The sequence below is a fragment of the Diadema setosum genome, chromosome 6 (assembly GCF_964275005.1).
Source record: "Diadema setosum chromosome 6, eeDiaSeto1, whole genome shotgun sequence".
Taxonomy (NCBI): Eukaryota; Metazoa; Echinodermata; class Echinoidea; order Diadematoida; family Diadematidae; genus Diadema; species Diadema setosum.
In genome coordinates this window covers 17,767,812-17,790,566 of record NC_092690.1, presented here as the reverse complement: position 1 = coordinate 17,790,566, position 22,755 = coordinate 17,767,812, and the positions used below count along the sequence as shown (strand labels likewise).

Here is a 22,755-nt window from a genome sequence, read left to right as displayed (position 1 = left end):
TTGTTTTAATTAAATCATGACATACTGTCTCTGACTGAAAACGCAAGTGTCTGCGCCTGATAATGTTCATCAGGATACCATATTCTTGGGAAAGATATCTTTACTGTGTTTTGGAGTCAACAGATATTACTTACGTGGTATCTGAATCACCTATTCACCTATGAATGACGTAATATGCTCTTATTGATTTGACGTGACGCGAAAATTTAGATCGTGGGGATATTAGACATGGCTATGGACATCTTACTTACCTTACAGGATATTGGTTTGCTAAGTGGACATTTCATTTCTCTATTGACATTTGAATTTCCTAATGTGACGCTTGATCTGATATTGCGGATATTTGACCTGGAAAACCTAATGAGCTCATATAACCACGATGATTATTCTCCATTCTACGTGTTCAATGTTTATATGATATTTACATAAACACAATGTATTTCTATAAACACAAAGTATTGCAGTTATTAACCTCAGCTCGTCACTTTATTTTCACCAAGCAGATTCTTGACAGGTATTCCCTGAGAAAACAATTTTGTCAGTCTTTCTATCAAACATTATGACTATCATCGTACCACTTCCCATAATGATCTTCTGTTTCCGTGATAATATTTTCCATTTTAAAACTGTATGGGATTTGCTGCGTGACTTGATTTCATTTATTGCATTTAGTTTCCAATTCCAACCAAACATTCATACACATTAATAAACACAACGACATTCTATGAACATAATGTATCCCAGTTATTTACCTCAGCTCATCAATTTGTTACAAGATAAGGTATTAACAATCCTTCAACATAGTCGTATCGAATTAGTTTAAGGTATGTGGGTAATTATGTAGACTGTTGGAAATGGAGCGATCAAACTGCTGAAAAACTAATAAGCGGTCTTCTCATAAAGAAAAAAAAAACACAAATGAAAAAGTAACTTTTGCTGCTCATAAAGAGCTGCAGTTTATCTGTTTGATGGTTTTCACAGTACTTTTGAGTTGAAATTTATATTGCATTTTTTTCTACTAAAGCACATTGACTGTCGTTTACGAGGATGGAAAGCAGCTGTAATTTAATTCTTGCTTTTAATATGATTTGCAGGTTTATCTACGCGAGCTTACGGCGGGGATGATAGAGTGTCTTCGACATCATGTTATTGAGATTTAACGACATGTTCCACTTTGTCCTTTTCATCACTCCTTTAATTCTTCATTTCGGTAAGATTATTTTGGTTACGTGTGTTCCATAATTCATGAAAAAAAAAAAAAGAAATCACAAATCAATCACTTCATGGGCGGTATCAAACAATATTTTAACGCAGTATGGAGAAGAAATCGTGTCAAGAAATCTGAATTCTATCACATGGCTACATCTACTGTTATGCTCATGATAACATAAAATTAAAATCCTATGAATCAATTGCGTGCCAGTTTTGTGGGCCCTATAGAGCAAACATAACCAGATATTAGAAAATGTGACTGGTATCAAGTGTTCCTTACACAAAGGAAAAAAAAAGAATAAAAGAAAAACTTGCGATTTTGATGTGTGTTTGTCTGTGAATGTAACTTTGACACATGTTCCAGGAACACGACAGAACTATGTTTTTATATTTATGTATGCCATAATTTCTTATCTTTCAGAGGGAGGAAACCCTACAAACGTCATGTCGAAGGTCGGAGATAATGTTGAGCTACCTTGCTGCTCCACTTTGTCAGTTTTGGAGGCTTCGTGGAGACGTGCTAATGATTACAATATTTTGGTGATTTATAAGCCTTACAGACAGAACAAAATTAACCATTTGCCACGTTACAACTTAGTGCAATCAGGCGGGGCCATTTTGTCATGCAACCTGACGATCACAAATGTTTCTTTAGACGACGAAGGGGAGTACGAGTTTAAAGCTCTCCGGTTTCTATCTGAGCCAGTAACGTGTTTTGTCAATTTGACAATTTTTACATGTAAGTACCGTCCTGATTTCCTTTTTATACAAGGAAAATCGCAGCAATATATATTTCCTTTTCGTTTTAAATAGTCTCAATCGTGCGCATACGTAGTAGTTCATGTGTCTGTCCTTTTGTTTGTTTGTTTGTTTGTTTGTTTGTTTGTTTTTTTATTATTCTACTCTCTGGTGTATTTATAACCTTTATCTAATTATCGAGATTCCGTAGCCAGCTAGAGATGAATTTGAATGGTCATTGCTGAAATGCGTGCTCCTCTCTTAAATTTGAATGCTCCGATATTGAATACGAATGGACGGATTTTGAATTTGATTGCTCATTGAGTGCTGCAAGCTTCGAATATGCGGGGAATTGAATGCTCGGAATAGGAACTTGAATGACAAAAGTATGAAATTGACGGGAAAAACCTATGCAAAATTTTGTAGACTAAACCGTCTACAGTTATGGTTTATTGGCAAAAAATAGTGTTATCTCCATATATTTCAAGCTTTTTTGGCGCAATTTTCATATTGTGGGATGTTTTGTGATACACCTGACCTGCACATATGCATCAAATGGGTCCCTCCATTTTTCGATGTCTTACGTATTATATCGTCTTTATCACTTCAGTCAATATTCATTACAACGTATTAAATTCTTATCCCAAGGTTCCTCGATTATATTTTTCTCAATTTACTTTGTTTTGACTATGCAACCTTATTCTCTGTTACCAAAGAAAGTAAAATGTTTATGTTCTTTTCGAAAAATGAAATAAAGCATGAATTGAATTGACTTAAATTGAAATGCAATACACGTATTTGAAAAGAAAAAAACACTCCTCTCAATGGTAAACGGCACCTTTTACCACCTTGAGTGATAGTTCTAGTTGATTACAACGTCGAAAAAAGCTTTGTCCGTTTCATCAAAGATCGCTAAAACTTTCACTATCTTACTATTTCCTGTATTTTTTTTAACTTCTATTCACAAAAAGTAAATTTCAGGGTCTGTTTCTCCCATCACATAATAACTATCAAATCTTCACGGAAACACACACACAATCATATACATAAACTCACAAATACGATTTCTTTGTGAATGTAACTTTGATATGTAATGTTAGAACGATTTTTCTTCTGTTGCTGTATTGTCATAATTTTATCTCCTAGGGGGAGGAAACCTAACGAACGTCATCTCGAAGGTCGGAGATAAGGTCGAGTTACCCTGCTGCTCCACTTTGTCAGTTTTGGAGGCTTCGTGGAGACTTGCTAATGATAGCAAAATTTTGGTGATTTATAAGCCTAGACAGAGAGAAATGAACCATTTGCCGCGTTACAACTTAGTGCAATCAGGCGGGGCCGTTGTGTCATGCAACCTGACGATCACAAATGTTTCTTTGCAAGACGAAGGGGAGTACTGGTATAAAGCTCTCAGGGTTGTATCTGGGCCTGTAACATGCTTTGTCAGGTTGACAGTTACAGGTAAGTGACGTCCTGATTTTCGTTTTATACAAAGAAAATTGCAACAATACATATTTGCGTTTGTAGTGGTCTTAATGGTGGGCCTACTTAGTACTTCATGTATAGGCCCTATTTGTCATGTTTTTTGTTTGCTTTTTTTTTCAGTCTCATCTCTGCTGGATTGAAACTATTTTTCTGTTATCGACTCCGTACACAAAATTATATATTTATGACTATAGATATGTACAATTTAATCAATCGAATAAAAAAAATGTACTAGATTTGGTGATCACTAATTTTTTCATTGTATATAATAACTAATGAAACCCACAATCTCCGAGCTTTGCTTCTTAGAACCCCCATCTTTTTCCCCCAAATTATAATCACTCAAATGTTTCAATTCTTCTAACCTTCATCAAAAGTACAAGGTACCCTGCATTTTATTACTTATGTTGACGTCTCTTTCATCTTATTTACATCGTGCATAATGCTTTGTATTGATCATGTTGAGATGGAGAAGAAATAAACTTGAACATAAAGTATTTAAAAGATGGAGACCTTTTGCCTTTTGACTCTCGCACAGTAATTCTCAATGTGCGTTTTGATAATAGGATCAGCACTTTGCCTTAAAGGGGTCGTACAGTTTTCGTTTAGACCTAAATTCAGGTTTCTAACATTTTTTGGCGAGATAATTAGAAAACCTCTTATGAAATATGAAAGGGCACATGTAATTCTATTAGGAATTCAATGTTCATTTGATAAAAATTGGTTTTGAAATGGCTGAGATATCCAAGAAAGAGCGATTCCAATAAAGTGTGGGACCCACACTCTATAACGATTGCTTTGTTTTTCTTTGTTTATGGATGTTACAGTCATTCCAAACCCGATTTTCATCAAATAAACTTTCAATTCCTCTTAAAATGGTATGCTCTGTACTATATCATAAGTGTTTTCTTGGTATCTCGCAAAAAGTTAAAAGCCCAATTCTCATCTCCACCAATACTGTACCATCCCTTTACTTTCTTGTTTGGCCCTAGTGTAATGAGGTTCCTAAACATGGGTGACAAACAAACAGATCTGCAAACAAGTAGATATAAGTTGCCCCGGAATTGCAGAAGGAAAATGAATGGTAGTCTTGGTCAGAGTCGCAGAGGGACAAATTATTCTTCTTTTAGGGAACATGAATACAGAAAGGAAAGTAGATTGTTGGCCCAGTGGCGTATCTAGGAAAAATGGCTCCCGGGACAAGCGCGAAAATTGCGCCCCTAAGTTCTGAAAAAGTGTTCAACCCCAACCATGTCCCGGTAGAGACTAAAAAGAAAAAGTCCACATGATATGCTTTTTCAAGAACTTAAAAGGGGTCTTTTGAGGGTGATTTAAATGTTATAAATTCTGATAAATTTTTGCGATCGAACGCAGCGAGCAAGCCGAAGATTGTTGGATTTCAGCTTACAAAACATGGAATTCTTGTCATTTTTTGGTTATTAAATCTTACAATTCTAATCTACAGGGTGTCTGAAAAAAAACAACAAAACTATACACTTTTGAAATGGCTGCCAAATCAGAAATATATGATTTTGGGGGAAATGGTTTATATGTATGGATAGCTTATGGACTCAACTATAGATGACATCCAAAAGTCTAAAAATAATTCATGCTTTGATGAGTACTGCTCACTTTTGTAAAGGGTATGAAAATTAGGCTGCGCAGGAATTAGTCTTTTAAATTTGCGACATGTGAGTCCGTTGGATCTTACAAAACTGAAGTTGATATGAAAAATGTCTGATCAATTGCGATCAGATTGGGTTTGCTGAGTCAACTTTATGGTTTATTAAACCAAACTTTTATGCATGAGTAAACCCAAGATGCATTTTTTTTTTATTGTAGCATTGCAAATTTCCCTGGTAGACTCAGTGGTGTGTTCACATGAGTCAGGATGAGGTGATGGTACATGTTGCAATGTCCATGACCCCGTTTACAGTGCGGGGCCGGGCTCGGCCGCGGCTCGGCCGCGGCCGAGTCCGGCCTCAATTGCGCGGCCGAGCCTCGCAATTTTGTCCGTTTACACTGCTGGGCTCGGCCGCGCTTTTGATTCAAACCTTTCAATATTTTGTCGTAGTGGCGCTCTGCTTGCAAACAAACGCAATTTGGTATTGTCTAGTTTTCAGACCCTTTGCCATATGAATTCCGTGGCGACGAAGTCGCCGTTCGGGCAAAGGCCTTTGCCGAAGGAAAAAATCCTTTGCAGGACAAAACCACCTTAGACTATACTAGTTTTCGATGTCGAGGGGGTTAATATCCTCCCTTATAAAAAAAAAAACCATGGTTTTACAACCGTAACTATGGTATAACCATGGTTATGGACGGTTTTACAATGGATCGATGGTAGTCCATGATTTTTAATTCATATCCATGGTAAATGTGTGGCGAAAGTGTGGTAATACCATTGTTAAAATACCATAGTTATGATAACATGATAAAACTTTCATTTTACGACGGTTTTAAAACCATGGTGAAAAAATCATTGTTATACCACAGTTTTAAGAAATTAAAAAAACAATGGTGAGAAAACCACGACAAAACCATCGTTCTACTTTGGTAAAAATAACATAGTAATATAACAATGGTTGTAACCATGGTTTCACAATAGTATAAAAACAATGGTTAGGAAACCATGGTGTAACTCTCGTTCTACCAAGGTTGAAAACCATCGTTATTAAACCATGATTTCATCATGGTTTTATGATAGTGTAAAAAAGATAGTAATAAAACCATGATTTTAACCATGGTATTATGATAGCACAAAAACACTAGTTATAATACCATGGTTAAACTTTCGTTTTACAAAGGTTAAAAATGATGGGTATTAACCATGATATTAACCATGGTTTTATCATAGTTAAAAAATGATGGTTATATAACCATGGCTCTAACAGTGGTTTAATGAAAGTGTTTTAAAACCATGGTTAAGAAATTATCGTTATACCACAGTTTTAAGAAATTAAAAAAACAATGGCGAGAAAACCACAACAAGACTATCGTTCTACTTTGGTAAAAATAACATAATAATATAACAATGGTTGTAACCATGGTTTCACAATAGTATAAAAACAATGGTTAGGAAACCATGGTGTAACTCTCGTTCTACTAAGGTTGAAAACCATCGTTATTAAACCATGATTTCATCATGGTTTTATGATAGTGTAAAAAAGATAGTAATAAAACCATGATTTCAACCATGGTATTATGATAGCACAAAAACACTAGTTATAATACCATGGTTAAACTTTCGTTTTACAAAGGTTAAAAATGATGGGTATTATAACCATGATATTAACCATGGTTTTATCAAAGTTAAAAATGATGGTTATATAACCATGGCTCTAACAGTGGTTTAATGAAAGTGTTTTAAAACCATGGTTAAAAAATTATCGTTATACCACAGTTTTAAGAAATTAAAAAAAAATGGTGAGAAAACCACAACAAGACTATCGTTCTACTTTGGTAAAAATAACATAATAATATAACAATGGTTGTAACCATGGTTTCACAATAGTATAAAAACAATGGTTAGGAAACCATGGTGTAACTCTCGTTCTACTAAGGTTGAAAACCATCGTTGTAAAACCATGATTTCATTATGGTTTTATGATAGTGTAAAAACAATAGTTATAAAACCATGATTTTAACCGTGGTTTTATGATGGCACAAAAACACTAGTTATAATACAATGGTTAAACTTCGTTTTACAAAGGTTGAAAACGATGGCTATTAACCATGATTATATTAACCATGGTTTTATCATAGTTAAAAAATGATGGTTAGGCTATATAACCATGACTTTAACAGTGGTTTAACAAAAGTGTGAAAACAACGGTTTTAAACAATCGTTCAAATTCCATTTTAGCAAGGAAAACGATGGTCATAGCTACACCAGGATTTGAACCATGGTTTTATCATAGTGTGATGTGCAAAGGATGGTTATGAAACATTGATTGGTTCTACGAACCGTGGTTTCATGATAGTGAAGAGGCGGTTAAAAAGCCATATGATTTTCACCATGGTTGTATGATAGCTCATAAGAACAGTGGTTATAAAACCGTGGTTTAACTTTTGTTTACCCACGGTTGAAAAAGTGGTTATTTTTTAACAATGGTTTCAACCGTGGTTTCATGCTGATCAGATATAGAGAGCGGAAAAACCATATTCTAGAATTTCTAACCATGGAACCTTGTATGATAGCATAAGAACAGTGGTTATTAAACCATGGTTAACTTTTTGTTTTACCAAAGTTTAAACCACGTGCACTCTATGATTATTGAATGATGTCGATCACAAAAATCAATATGAAAACTCATAATTTGATGGCCGCAATGCCAATGCAAGTCATGACGGACATTCATCTAACGCAACCACCCGCACCCGTTTGGCTTCAACAGGATTATGTAAACAAACAGTAGTCTTACCATTGCAAACAAAAAGCTGCTTCACTTGCTTGATTTACAGCATTCCTAAAATGCAACATCTATTCACTACGGAATAAAGCACATAAAAAACCTTAAATGAGATTACATACTCGTGAAAAAATAAAAAAAGGTAGTAACCCATTGCCGCCCGTTCGTTCCCCGTAGCTTTGACATGTACACACAACAATAGAAAACTATATGAATGCAATCGGCGTGTAGTAATTGTGTACGATGAATAGGAGATCCGGGTTGTTGATATGAGGCTCGTTCGTACCAAGGATCACAACAAAAATATATTTCAAAATATATGGAGCACAAAAAATATTGACACATTAAAAAAATTTAATTTGCAATAAAAAAAGTTTTAAACCTATATTTTTCTATTCAAAACCAAAAAATTAATGATTACAAGTTTTCTTGATAATAATGTAACGTAAGAGGTCATGTGCGTGTTGTTGTTGTCGCTGATTGAACCTTACGTGTATGTACTGCTGAACCGTTAGTCCGCGACCGCGCTCAAAAACCACACACACGGCCGGCGCGGCTACGATGATTTGCTGTTCATCATTTCAAACGCTCTTTCGTGATGATCTCTGACCGGAGGCAAACATCTCGACGTACGAACCATCTGATATTTTCAGAAATGGCTAGCAAACGGCCCCTAAGAAAAAGAGGAACTGCTCCTTTGGGATTCTTCGAGGAAGGTTGGTCAACGTAACTTTTAATACATTATTAGTAGACCTAATCTTAGCTAAAATAATTACCACTGATACCAGCGAGATTTGCATTGAATTGTCCCGACCGACCCGGGGCCGGCAGCGGCCCTGCCCCTGCTGTGCAAATTTCGCATGATCGTATCAAGTGGGGATAACCAGTCCAGTAGACTGTTCTGTATCTGAAAGTGTGACTGAGTCAGTGAGTGTGAGAGTATGACATGAGAGCTCAAGAGTTTGGAATGAGTTGTTCTAACTCAGCTACTGTATATAACTTTTACTGAACTGTTAGGGCCTAGTGTTACTGTGTCACGTAAATTCTACAAGTTATCTACGGTAACTAGATTCTATACACAACCCAGTCGCTGTAAACAGTGTAGATCTAGTAGTATGGTTGGGGCACCACCTATCGGCAGGGCACCTTCCCATCGGCACCCTGCGTATCATGGCTGTTTGCGTATAGAACGAAAAGGTACACGCGGGATTAAGTGTCATGAGCTATAAAAACAATAAAAACGAAGAAACGAAAATCAAACTCAAACAAACCAAGCTAAAAATTACACATCCGCTCAGTAACGACGCATGGCTGTGAAATTCACGTGTATTAACGTGTTACCTATGGCCTGTGAAATTCACGTGTATTACCTATGCTGTGAAATTCACGTGTATACCTATGGAGGTTAGGGGGTGCCGATCGCAAGGTTCCCTTTTTAGCTGCGCGAAGAAAACGAAACGCACGCGCTAAAATTGCGCTATTTTAAAACGGAGATTTATAATCAACGAGACGGTCACGACATTCAAAACTGCAGTATTTATGGCATATTTGAGGTAAGAATTAGGCGGATTTGTGTTATATTTTTAGAATAAACAAGCTACAGATCTTTAGGGTGACGATACGTGGTACCCCCGACCCTACTACTAGTAGCGACAGGCTATAATTTATTCGCACAGCGTACTCTAACAGCGTCTGGTCGGGCTAACAAGACGGTAGTCGGTAGTTCTAACAGTTGGGCGTAATCCCTAACAATGTTAGTAGGCATAGGCCTACCTCATATTGGGTGGTGATATCAGGTTCGGTGCAAGCTACATCAACAACACTATTTTCTGCTAACTCTGTTAGGACTTCTAGTGGTAACTGCTCCAGTGAATCAAGATAAACAGTAGAAGCTACGCTAAGACACAAGGGCTTACTCCTGCGAACTAGTACGCTCATGGGCGAAATACTGACGCCATTCCGCCATTGAAAGCAACAGACCGATAGATTGATTAGAGGGCGTACTGTATATTACGCGATCATGATATCAGTGCCGTATCACTGGGTCCTCGTATTTCTGTCTCCCTTTCATTTTTCCCCTTTTTAGGGGGCATACAGGGGAAGATATGTACCGATGTATGTACTTAGAATCTTGTTTTGTCGTAAAGAAATATCATTCCTGTCTAACCGTGAAATGTATTTGAAAAAAATGTCATTTACTTTCCAATCGCAATCTGCAGGCCCACAAAGTTTGAGCTGAAGTACATATGTAGGTAGACCAAACTATGTTTCGGGAGGGAGAGAGAAATGAGATAGGTGGCGTTTGTCAGCTCAAACACAAACTTGCTGAGGGACTACTGATAAAATAGTAATTACATTACTTAAATTGTTTTTTTTTACATATCGACAGAAAATATACTTTTTGTGATATTTTGAGGTCTGAAATGCAATTCTACCGCTGTGTGCTTCCTTTTAAAATGAAGAAAATGAAAGGAAGGTAGGGTTTGCTCCATAGGCTCACGTGTTTAAGAAGCTTGCGGTATTATTACTAAATTGGCTGCCATTGGGCTCCATGTTGGGCTCCCGCTCCATGCCGTACTACACCCGTTTGCGTGCGAAGTCGCGAGAGTACGCCCTCTTAGCTTCTATACTCTTTGATTGTGTCTCAGCACTAACTTAAGTACTGGCAGCCACTGGCACTGGCGATAAAACTGAAGTGAACTTGAAGTCCGTAGGTGCTGGTAGGATGACCTCAAAAATATGTCATAAATTTCTGGTTGCTGGTGCTGGGCAAACTTGTGAAAGATTCGTCTGTCCGAAGGAGGAGTCTTTTATTTTATTTTTTTTTTGACGTTACTTATGGCTCTCTACCTCCGGACTATGTCTATAGGAGGGGATCCGTAAAGCCAGATGCAGTCTCTGCTCTGTGGAACATATCCCCGTCGACGAGATACAGACCAATCTTTCGGTCAAGTGCTGGGCTTGGTGTTGAAATCAAAGAATGTCGTCTGCTGAACCTAGCTCCGCCATTTCGTAGTGTAAGAGTTAGGCCTGTAGCATGTACATTTTATGCTAATGCAATGGTCACTCACGCCACGAAACGTAGGCCCTACACGAGCATGTGGCTTCATAAATCTGAGCCTGGAAGCATAAAATTAAATATTAAGTTGTGTTTTGAAGAATGGTTGAAATTTGGGGCATTTTAGTCTGTCTTCCTCACTTTGTGTCTAAAAACTAAGCAGTCCTGCATCTTTTGATATTCGAGTGTAATCATGCGCCATCACTTTTCGTCGTGCGATTCTCACGGACCTTGCGATGCTGCGATTCCAACACCTATTGCTGGGGATCAATAACTTTGATAAGTATCGCTTAGATAATCCGACCGTCGGTGTTGGAGCTCAGTTTAAGTCAGTCATTTGGGAGCTAGCACTAGCACTGATCTTGAAATCCCCCAATGGCAAAGGATGCTGTATTTTGTAATTTGTATGTTATACCAGTATATCATTCACCTAACAGATTGTTGTGTGATTTTTCTGGCAAACCTTATTTTTCTTCTCTCAATCATTAATAGGTGTATTATTGTTATGCCGTGTGTTTTTTTTCCTCATCAGAATCAAAGATTGACTGTGCAAGTGGCTGATGTGAGAAGGTGTTTCCATAGAAGACTTGCAGTCCATAGAAGACTTGAGGTCCATCCATGACCATTGATCGTGCTGTCCACTAGCTTGCTCCTTTCATGGGTACAAGTACATGATACACATGCAGCGCTGATTTACATCAATATGTGTACATGGCATCCTCCTGGCTGAATTCTGGTGCAAAGAAGTGGATCATCTGATGTCATGTTTTTTCCCGTTTGACCATGTCATCAAGGAGAAGGTATTCCTTTTTCTTTGTTTCTTTATTTCAACCCAGTATGGTTCATTAGGAATTTGAGCATATCGCTGTAACATACCCAAATTCTTGTGCAACATCCTCAAAAACCAGCAGCATGCTATGCGACATTGTAGAATATTTGGGAGTCTTTTATTCCAGCAGTCATTTGGGAGCTAGCACAAGCACCAAACTTTAAATCATCCAATGCTGTATTTTGTATGTTACATCATTTTCCTGTGTGATTTTTCTGCCTAACCTTATTTCACTTCTCTCAATCATCACTATTATCGTTATGTTGTGTTATCTTTTTTTTTCCTCATCAGAATCAATGATTGATTGTGCCAGTGGCTGACACGAGAAGGTTTCTCCATAGAAGACTTGAAGTCCACCCATGACCATCGATCAGGCTGTCCCCTAGCTAGCTCCTTTCATGGGTACAAGTACATGCAGTGCTGATACGTGTATGGCATCCTCCTGGCTGAATTCTGGTGCAGAGAAGTCCATCTACTGATGTCATACTTTCTCCCGCTTTTCCATGTCATCAAGGGTAAGATACTCCTCTTTCTTTCTTTCTTTCTTTGTTTCTTTCTTTTTTTCAACCCATTATTAGTGTAGTTCATGAGGAATTTGAGCATTACACTGCAGCATACCCAAATTCTTGTGCAACATCCTCAAATACCAGCAGCATGCTATGCAGCATCCTAAAATATTGGCAACCTGCTTAAAATAGAATGTGATCAATTTTTGAAAAACATCAAATTACTCTAGGCAATTTGTGCACAATACATGATATGGAATGTTGAACGTAATGGCTTCACCTGTATGTGGCACTTGGGGGTTAAAATGATTGTAAAAGTACACTGTATTTTAAACAGTATCTCTCCAGCACATTAGAGTGATGAAATGATGGCTAGGTGTACCACATCAATCTAATCCCATTCTTATGTTTTTTTGCAAGGTAACTATTCTGTGCAAGAATTTTGTGTGTTGAGTATTTGAAGTAGAGTTTAACACGTACTACATGTTATTATTATTTTAAAAAAATAATAGCGTAATGAATAAATTCTCAGTTCGTTGCAGGAGTGATCTTCCCCAAGAAAATTCTCACGGCTCATGGTTGCAAAAGAAGGACATCTCAAGGCTCCACAACGACAAAGGGCACACTAACCAAGCTATATCAAGACCTAGTTCCTGCGAAGCCTCATCCAGAAGTTGCACCGAAGCTTACTGCTGGATAGTCTTGGACAGTAGAAGTACAAGGACAGTTTTCAAAGCATGTGAAGTGTGCATGTATGCTCTCATGTCAGGACTGTTGGTTGCTAGATAATTTTTTTTTTTTTTTGATGCTGTTTTGTTCTGTTGTCCAGTGCTCCTGGTGTCACTTAAGTCCAAATTTGCATTATCTATACAAAGCTACTAATGATCATGTACATCAAACATGCACTAATATATGTACACTGTATTTAATTATCCAACTAATTCTTTGCAGGTGATATTCTTATAGTTTTAAATCATGTGACTGGCAATAAGCCATACCTACGTACAGTCAAGATGCTGCTCATGAAGCAATAAAAAGCTACTTTTCAATCGTAACAGCAAAGTGAGCAAATGTGCATTCTTATGTCTTATTTGTTGACTGAGGTTCAGTAAGAGTACATTTTCTTCATTGATTTGTTTACATAAACCTACAGTTTTGCAACTGGAAATAATGTGATATTTGTATGATACTTTGACTTCTCACACCCAGCTGCTGAAAAATAACTTTTGAATGTATAATCATAATTGACTGTTTCTACCCTTGTGTACTTTCTTATTCTAAAGGTGCCTAGACCCGGTAGTTGCTGCAGCGCTTTTGGATGAGAGTGCCGATCACCATTAGCATTGATACAAAGACTGCCGAAATTGAGCTGTCGTCAACGGTAAAGCGCGTAGGTGTTGCTAGATAATGTTGCCTTCATTGTCTTCTCTGCGTGTCAGACAGTCCGTAGAATTTGAATGCCAGGGTGCATGCTTCTTTGTTTGACTTCAGAGAAAAAAATATTAAAGCTGTCATCATCAGCAGTGGATTGGACTTCTTCGGACTCATGGAAATGGGTCAAAGCGTAAGCGCTAACGATAAAGAGGAGTCGATAGCATAGGTCTCTCAAGGAAGCTTGTGCCGTGCGCCGTGTACGCTAACGATAAAGAGGAGTCGATAGCATAGGTCTCTCAAGGAAGCTTGTGCCGTGCGCCGTGTACGCAAGCAAACCACCGGGTCTATGTGCCTTTAAATGCTAATGACAGTACAGTCAACTCCAGTCAGTCAGTTTTGACTGAAAAAGCGCATCAAATTGGGCAATGTTTGACTTCTGCATGTTCAGAGGAATACACATGACTAGGCCATAAAAATTGGGACTTATTGGTTTCCTCAATTTGGCCATAGTGTATTCGATATACATGTATGTTTTGGGGAGAGCTTTGGCTGTGTGAAAGTCAATGCTGGTAAGAGCATCGACCTACATGTACTCGTTGCTACATATAGCTTCTTTTATTAAACAGTGAATCAATTAACACTTACAATCTGCACCCATCCACCAACACACACATGGAAGTCAGTTTTTGAATACAGCTGTACATATGTTTACAAATGTACTGTATCACAATACATATGTATAGGAATTGTAAGAATTATTATTCTGCTCCAGGTAATTTACTGAAAATATTTTTATTTCATCACTTTATGTGAAGACTCTACTGTGCTATTTATTGATCATTATTCATCAAATAGCAAAGCAATTGTGGAAAAATATATTTCTCCAACCAATTTTCCCCATGGTTTCTCAAAGTACTTGTGAAATACAACTGTAGTTAAAAATACATTTTTCTACGATATTGCACTGTGGTTAAGTAGTGGGTTTACTATGTACAACAATGGATCATGGTTGTATCGTGATTTGGGTTGTAATTCTGTGGTTTGGCAGCTGTAAAACCATGTTTTCATCTTTTCCTAACCAAACTTTCACCTTTACCTAACCATGGTTTTACTCTTCCTTAACCATGGTTTCACTTTTTCTTAACCATGGTTTGGGCACGGTAGAAACACAAGTTAGTGACCATGGTAAAACCACAGTAATGTCATGGTAAGTGCGTTCCAATTTACCACCTTTAAACCATGGTTACCATGGTTAACTTATGCTAAACCTATGGTTTAACCATGGCTACCATGGTTTAACCATAGTGCACCATTGTTTAACTATGGTTAAACACTAGTGCACCATGGTTTGACCATAATTAAACCATATTGCCCTATGGTTAAACCATGAGTTTATCATGGTTTCATCTTTTCCTAACCATAGTTTCACCATTTCCTAACCGTGATTTCACCATTTCCTAACCATGGTTTTACACTTCCTTTACCATGGTTTCACTTTTTCTTAACCATGGTTTTGGCTTGGTAGAAACACAGTAGTGACCATGGTAATACCACAGTAATGTCATGGTAAGTGCGTTCCAATTTACCACCTTTAAACCATGGTTACCATGGTTAACTTATGCTAAACCTATGGTTTAACCATGGCTACCATGGTTTAACCATAGTGCACCATTGTTTAACTATGGTTAAACTATGGTTAAACACTAGTGCACCATGGTTTGACCATAATTAAACCATATTGCACTATGGTTAAACCATAAGTTTGCCATGGTTTCATCTTTTCCTAACCATAGTTTCACCATTTCCTAACCATGGTTTCACACTTCCTTAACCATGGTTTTACTTTTTCTTAACCATGGTTTTGGTACTGTAGAACCACAGTAGTGACCATGGTAATACCACAGTAATGTCATGGTAAGTGCGTTCCAATTTACCACCTTTAAACCATGGTTACCATGGTTAACCCATGCTAAACCTATGGTTTAACCGTAGATACCATGGTTTAACCATAGTGCACTATTGTTTAGCTATTGTTAAACTATGGTTAAACATTAGTGCACCATGGTTTGACCATAATCAAACCATATTGCACTATGGTTAAACCATGGATGGATCCAATGTAAAACCATGGTTATGCCTCATAGTCAAACCATGGTATTTTTTTACAAGGGCTGAATAGCGAAAGACACAGGCAGAGGGTTTGGAAGCCAGACTAAAATTGGCCGCGCAATTGGCCGCGCATTTGGCCCAGTTTGCGTTTACACCAAGAAGAGGCAGGGCTCGGCCGCGGCTCAGCCACGGCCGAGACCACCTCCAGAGCGAGGCCAAATGCGAGGCCAATTTTGGCCTCGCATTTGGCCTTTTTCGCGTTTACACTGAAGCGGGGCTGGGCTCGGCCGCGGCTCGGCCGCGGCCGAGCCTCGCACTGTAAACGGGGTCTAGGTTACACACTCTTATTTTTTACATCTGTGACTTGAATGCAAACCTTCGCCCCACATGGCAGTTATTTTCAGCTACTGGCTACTGATTATTCGGGTGCTGTTCGTTATTCCGAAGGTTCGCTATTCCGAAGGTTCGTTGTTCCGAAGGGTCGTTAATCCGAAACACGCAAATTCCCTATACCTAGAGGTTCGTTAATCCGAAAATGAAAAGCGGTTCGTTAATCCGAAAATTTGTGGCGTTATTCCGAAGGTTCGTTATTCCGAAGATCGGTTAATCCGAAAATGAAATTCGGAACAATGAACCTTCGGAATAACGAATCTTAGGAATAAAGAGCCTTCGGAATAACGAACCTTCGGAATAACGAGCTGTAACCGATTAATCAGGTTACCCATTGACTTGAAGAATAAAAAGCTGACATCTTTGACATTCTTTTTTTGACAATCCTTAATCAAATATTCAATGTTAAATAATCCCTACCTGGGTATTAAGTAAATCAATGAGATGTTCAATGTGGGATGGAGAGGATGGAGAGGCCTCAGTTCACACTGCAGCAGCGTTCTTTTATGGTAACAGAATACCACTTTGGTGTCATAATATTATGAAAGATGGAACGATGAAACGAGAGCGAGAGGTGAGGAAACTCACCTCTCGCAAAATTGGAAGACTAATTCCTGCGCAGCCTAATTTTCATACCCTTTACAAAAGTGAGCAGTGCTCTTCTAAGCATGAAATGTTTTCAGACTTTTTGGTGTCATATGAAAGTTCAGTCCATAAGCTTTCAATACATGTAAACCTTTCCGCCAGAATTGTATATATATATTTTTTTTTTATTCGGCGGGCATTTCAAAAGTGTATTGTTTTGTTTTTTTTTTTTCTTGGGGGGGGGGGGCACACGGTAGTGACGGCCTTATAGATAACGATTTAAACCAACAAACTGAGGACTTGAAAAATAAAATACTTTAAATTACCACGAGCGAGTGAGCCGAAATTTGTATATTTCTGTGTAGAAAACACTGCACTTATGTCATAGTTCGTTGTAATTGTAAATCATACAATGCTGGCACACTGTTATGCAGTGGCTTGCATTGTATATAAAATAACAGATCATGCGACAACTGAATCCAAAAGCTTGCTAAAACTTGCAAATCTGTGTGAGCATTTTCTGAACATGTTCGTATATAGGAAGTACGGGATTCTCTTCAATATTTTTGATTTGATTTGATTTATTGGTTTTTTTATCATCATTGCATATGCACATTCATGTACAAGCATAAATATAAGTTGTTCACAGAATATTTTTCCTTCATTGCCTTTGCAGAGCAATGTACAGCAAAATGTTCAACAAACATAAAACAATGAATAATACAGTGGGGCTACAGCATAAGCGTGGCTTGATTTGCGTGCAGCCCCCGTACATACTTATTATCATAATATACATCGGAAGGAGAATAGGAGGGAGGGATGACTTGCATAGAGATATGATAGTTGAAAAGGGAAAGGAGAGGTCTGTCTGCTTTCACTAAAGGTTTATACAAAGTAAGATCACCTGTATCACTGATTAGCAAGGCATAACAAAATATTTTCTCACCGAGGTGCAGGTGAACAGTTGATACAGGTCATGGTCGGTTACATAATTACGTAATAAATTAAGTGCGACGATACTTCTGCGAAAGAATTTCGTGTATAATACATTAACAATGACAATGGAATTACTGATATCCAGAAAACAACATTGTTTTTACAGCTTTCCTAAAAGAGTACATGGACTTTAAACTTCGAATTTCAGAAGGAAGAGAATTCCAAACATCGGGTCCGGTGTGTCAAGTAATTCAAGTAATTATCAACATCATAATATGATGGCTGGTCCGGCTGGATTTATGAATGGTGATATATACTGACAAACTGAAAAAAAAAAAGATCACAAAACATAAGAGTTAGTGCAAGCGAGCGCAGCGAGTGAGCTCGTTTTATTTTTCACTTAGGTTGGCAAATTTACATCGTATAATTGATAAAAGGCATAAAATACTATTTAAGTTGGAGAGAGGCATATATAAGTTGTAAAAAGTCAAAATTATTGTATTATTGTAATGTATATTTAGGATATTTTGGGGATAACTTCCTGTTCATTAACAACTCAACTTAATTCCCTTGCTTTTGTATACTCACCTCAGAATATAACACCAAGATTATTTACTATTAATTTCCTGTCGTTAAGTACCCTTGTTTGATGTTTACATCAAGGAGTCATTAATCACCCTCGTAACAACCCTTCTTTGTCCCTGGTTTAAATACCCAAAGATTATATACACACACCTTGTGAGTACCAGACTCTTTGTCTGCCCCTTATCTTATAATACTTCCTCCTCCACAAAAGAATCCCCCTCCTTTAATTGGTCAAACATCACCCCTTAGGACAACCCCTTTGGTCACTCTTTTTAGTTATCCCTTTTTGATTGGTTGTCTTACCAAAATTCTCACCCATCACCCATTGAACATTTCCAAGTTTGGTGTTCTTTCCAAGCCCCCAAGAGAGATCATGATTTCGACATCAGAGAGTCAACCTCTACTTGATATTGCTCTCTCTCCTGCATCTTGATATTTCTATATTTTACTCTGATGTACATACTCGTCATTTAACTTGTCATTGAACTTCATCGTGACATTTCTCTGAACGATTGTGAATAAACACTTTGCATCGATGAAATGTACCAAAACTGTACCTGAGCTCCTTCATGTCTGCTTCATAATAACATTCCAAATGTAACACCACCCGTTACATTACATGGTGGAGAACCTTATATCGATCCTATATCGGAATACCTCATCATTACAACTCAACATCGCTTTTGGAAGGAGACTTTCACCAGACCATGCAGGCCGAGCATTAACAGGAGGACCGTGGCAGCATGCGACCTGAAAATTGTTGAAATGTGACTATAACAGATTTTTCGTCGACTTCGAAACTGCAATGCTGACGAATCAATCCAATCATGGACTTCAACAATTATTTAGACAACGAACTTTGTGGTGACATGGCCTTTGCAAATGACGACTGATTGGCGACCGACTTGGATGACGACGCAACGAGGACTACGACGACCACGACCTGAGGGACGTACGAGCAGGACCCATGACTGGTGTTGACGCGGATGCAGCTCCAGGGAAAATTCTTCAAAAATGGACGCTTTGCTGAATAATGACTGACACATTTCGACAACGATAGGACTACCAGACGGATTCAGGACCACACACTTACAGTGTAAACACTAATAACATTTTCAAGGATAATTGACTCTTAACTTGGAGGACTGATAGTTTGATTGCTTATTGTGATTATTTTCTTGTTTTTGGAATACTATACTATGGAATCATTTTGGGAATTGGAGACTTGGTTGAACCCTTTCACATTGGGTAAGTGGAACTTTGATTGTTATTACTGTCCCAGTGTGAGAGATATTTGAGAGTATGTTGATTTTGATTAGTGCTTACTGAGTTTGCATTATTTTATTTTGACTGGTTATTTGTATTTAATCTTCATGTGTTTCCTTATGAATTTTTCATACTCGCATTTGTTTGACTGTTATTACTGATCTTTGACTTTGATATTTGATTAGATAGGCTTTGTGTTACTCAATATTACACCATGACCAATCACAGTACCAATACCACCCTGACCACCAGTAGGACACTCCGACAGACAGACTTTTTACCGACTAAATTTTCTGGCGGCCGACTAGATTACAATGACTGTACTGCCCATATTTTGACCTTTGAAGACTATTTAGACGCCCATGACATTGACTCGGACAATGCTGGCAACTTGACGACTATACTTAAGACTTTCAAGCGGACATTAGAGGGACAGGCCAGACTCTGGATAGACAAATTGACTTTCACTACTTATGACGACCTAAAGACGGCTTTCACTAGGCGATTTAGCCCCGCCAAATCGACTTTTGCTAGGGTTACTGACTTTAACACCATGACTATGACTGATGGAGAGAGTGTCGAAACTTTTCTCCAACGACTCAGACAGACTGCCTCCTACATAGACTATGGGGAGAAGCAAATAAAGGACCGTTTACTTGCTGCACTGACCCCCGACTGTCGCGCCGCCATTCTTATGGCATCGCCGACATCAATGACCACCCCTGACGAGATAGCCGCGAAAGCGCAGCTTTTCATAGATCTTAGGACTGACACTACCCCGACAAAAGAGGTGACATTCGCAACCCAAGACGATGTCGACCTCCTAAGTGAGGAAATTTCCTCCCTTAGATTTAAAACCGAACAGAAAGACTCCCGAGGACGAAGACGAAATCGACATTCCCAACACAATGACTCTGACCACAGTATCAGCCGCAGCGCTAGTAGGACTCGACATAGGGATGACCACAGCAGACATGAACGTAGTTTAAGTAGGGACCGACATCATTCTGACTACAGACGTAGTTTAAATAGAGACAGACGACATGATAGTATAGAGACAGACATCCTGGACGGCGCTCTCCTTCTCGTGATCGTTATCGGTCACAAAGCCGAGGACGCGACCAACGGTCTCGACCTCGATTCGCTGGCAAGTGTGACTATTGTCACATTCCTGGCCATTTTTGGAGGGATTGTCGGCATAGGTTGAGAGACATTGAACGCGACAGACGACCCCAATATTACGGACCACCCCCACCCCACAGACAACAATACAACGACTATAACCGACATCATCATCGACAACAACAACAACAACATCTACAATACACAGGACAGTACTTCGACACACATCCCCAGGGTTTTCATTAAGGGAGGAAAATAGAAGCGCTCTCTATTCCACCTCCCAAAATGAACACCCCAGGCATAGGGACGGACAAAAGCTCAAATCGACATACTTAGGGACAGAGGACGTAGACCTGCAACTGACTAGTAATAACTTTGTTAAGGGACGAATTGACAGTGGTAAGCACATTTTCATTCTTTTTGACAGTGGTGCTACCAAGACATTGATTTCTGACCGCTATGTTAAATCAACTCAACACCTTTCCAACCTAAAGAGGCAGAGCGTGACTCCTACTCGATTTAAACTAGGGAACGGGCAGTTCCTTGAAGCGCAAACCGCGATTAAATTCAGAGTCACAATTCAAGGTTACAAATTCGAAATTTCTGCTTTAGTCGTTGAAAACCTTGTTGGTGTTGATTTGATATTAGGCAATAACACACTTTCGGACGTAGACGGGACTTTGACTTTCAGGGACCATAGGTTCAAAATCAAACGGCGTAGGATACCATTTTCCCCTACATCAAAGGTGAAAATCGAACCATTTGGGTCCAGACTCATGACACTACAGGGACATACACCTGCCCACTTACGTAACTCTGACGTCATACTGACTTCCAATGACTACCTCAGTAGGCACTGCCCATCAACAATGGTGGTAAAACTAACAAAAGGTGCGACTCAAATCATTGTGACTAATACTACTGACAAACCTCTACATTTCTCTAAGGGTAGGGCGATTGCCTTTCTCGACACTACTAACCCCGTACGTGTGACTGAGCCCCTCCCAGTAGATAACATAACTATGACCTTGACTGACAACACACATGCACTTTACTCCACTCAGCTTGACACCGCAGACAGTAACCTTGACAACCAGACTAGACAAGCAAACCTTGACAAATACCCCCACCTTGATCCCAATGACCCCATTGCTAACATGACTGAAGACCAAATCATTAGAGCCCATATTGACTTAAAGGATAGTGTGCTTTCTCCCTCTGAAAAGAATGAGTTGATACAGATCCTTAAAGACAACAGACCCGCATTCTCCCTCTATGGTGAGCTATCTAGTTGCCCAAACTTTGAAGTAGACATACACTTGACCAATGACGAACCATTTTTCATTCGACCATACTTTGCTACTGAACCTGACAAACGACAAATCGAAAAGGAACTGACCAAACTCGTGAAACTTGGTATACTTGAGGTTGGACATCAGGCATACACCTCGCCTGTGTTACTCATTGCCAAGAAAGACAAGACTGAAAAACGAGTAGTGACCGACTTTCGTTACCTGAACTCTAGAATTAGACGTATCAACCATCCCTTTCCCCTACTGACTGAAACCCTTAAACGCATCGGACATGCTAAGACTAAAGTAATGAGTGTCATCGACCTCAAATCTGCCTTTCACTGCATTCCCCTCTCTAAACAAGCACAACAATATACCGGCATGGCCTCCTATCATGGAGGAAAGCACTATTACTATAAACGACTTGCCCAAGGACTTAACATTTCACCCCGACTATTCCAAGCAAAAATCGACAACATTCTAGGCACCATTCCCAACTCCCGCAATTTCTGCATTGCTCACCATGATGACATAATCCTATTTAGCCCTGACAAGACATCCCACAAACTCCACCTGACCAAAGTATTACAGGCCCTCTCTGACAATGGACTTAAAATCTCTCCTAAGAAATGTAAACTCTTCACCAATGACGTTGACTACATGGGACATAGAATTACTATTAACTCGGACGGTGAGGCTTGTTTTCGACCACTGAACAATAGATGCGCCTCTATACACAACATGACTCGACCCAAGACACCCAGACAAGTTAGACGGTTAATTGGTGCTGTCAATTATGTTGCAGGATTCTTCCCCAAAATACAGTCTATTTTGAAGCCACTGCACCAGCTTACCCGAAAGA

General features: G+C 38.8%; 1 protein-coding gene and 1 long non-coding RNA gene across 2 annotated transcripts; both read left to right on the top strand.

Annotated features, from left to right (window-relative positions):
- Positions 1-8,457: 8,457 nt before the first annotated feature.
- LOC140229991 (uncharacterized) lies at positions 8,458-13,270 on the top strand. The gene is made up of 4 exons (XR_011901350.1): positions 8,458-8,557; positions 11,432-11,699; positions 12,020-12,243; positions 12,767-13,270. It is a non-coding gene; the product is annotated as an uncharacterized lncRNA (long non-coding RNA).
- A 6,423-nt stretch (positions 13,271-19,693) lies between these two features.
- On the top strand, positions 19,694-20,686 carry LOC140229584 (uncharacterized). Its single transcript, XM_072309828.1, has one exon. The coding sequence runs from the start codon at positions 19,694-19,696 to the stop codon at positions 20,684-20,686; it is 993 nt and encodes a 330-aa protein (XP_072165929.1).
- The last annotated feature ends 2,069 nt before the right edge of the window (positions 20,687-22,755 follow it).

Excerpts from the sequence above, each read along its gene's own strand:
- LOC140229584 (XM_072309828.1), top strand. The coding sequence starts at position 19,694 with ATGACCAATCACAGTACCAATACCACCCTGACCACCAGTAGGACACTC.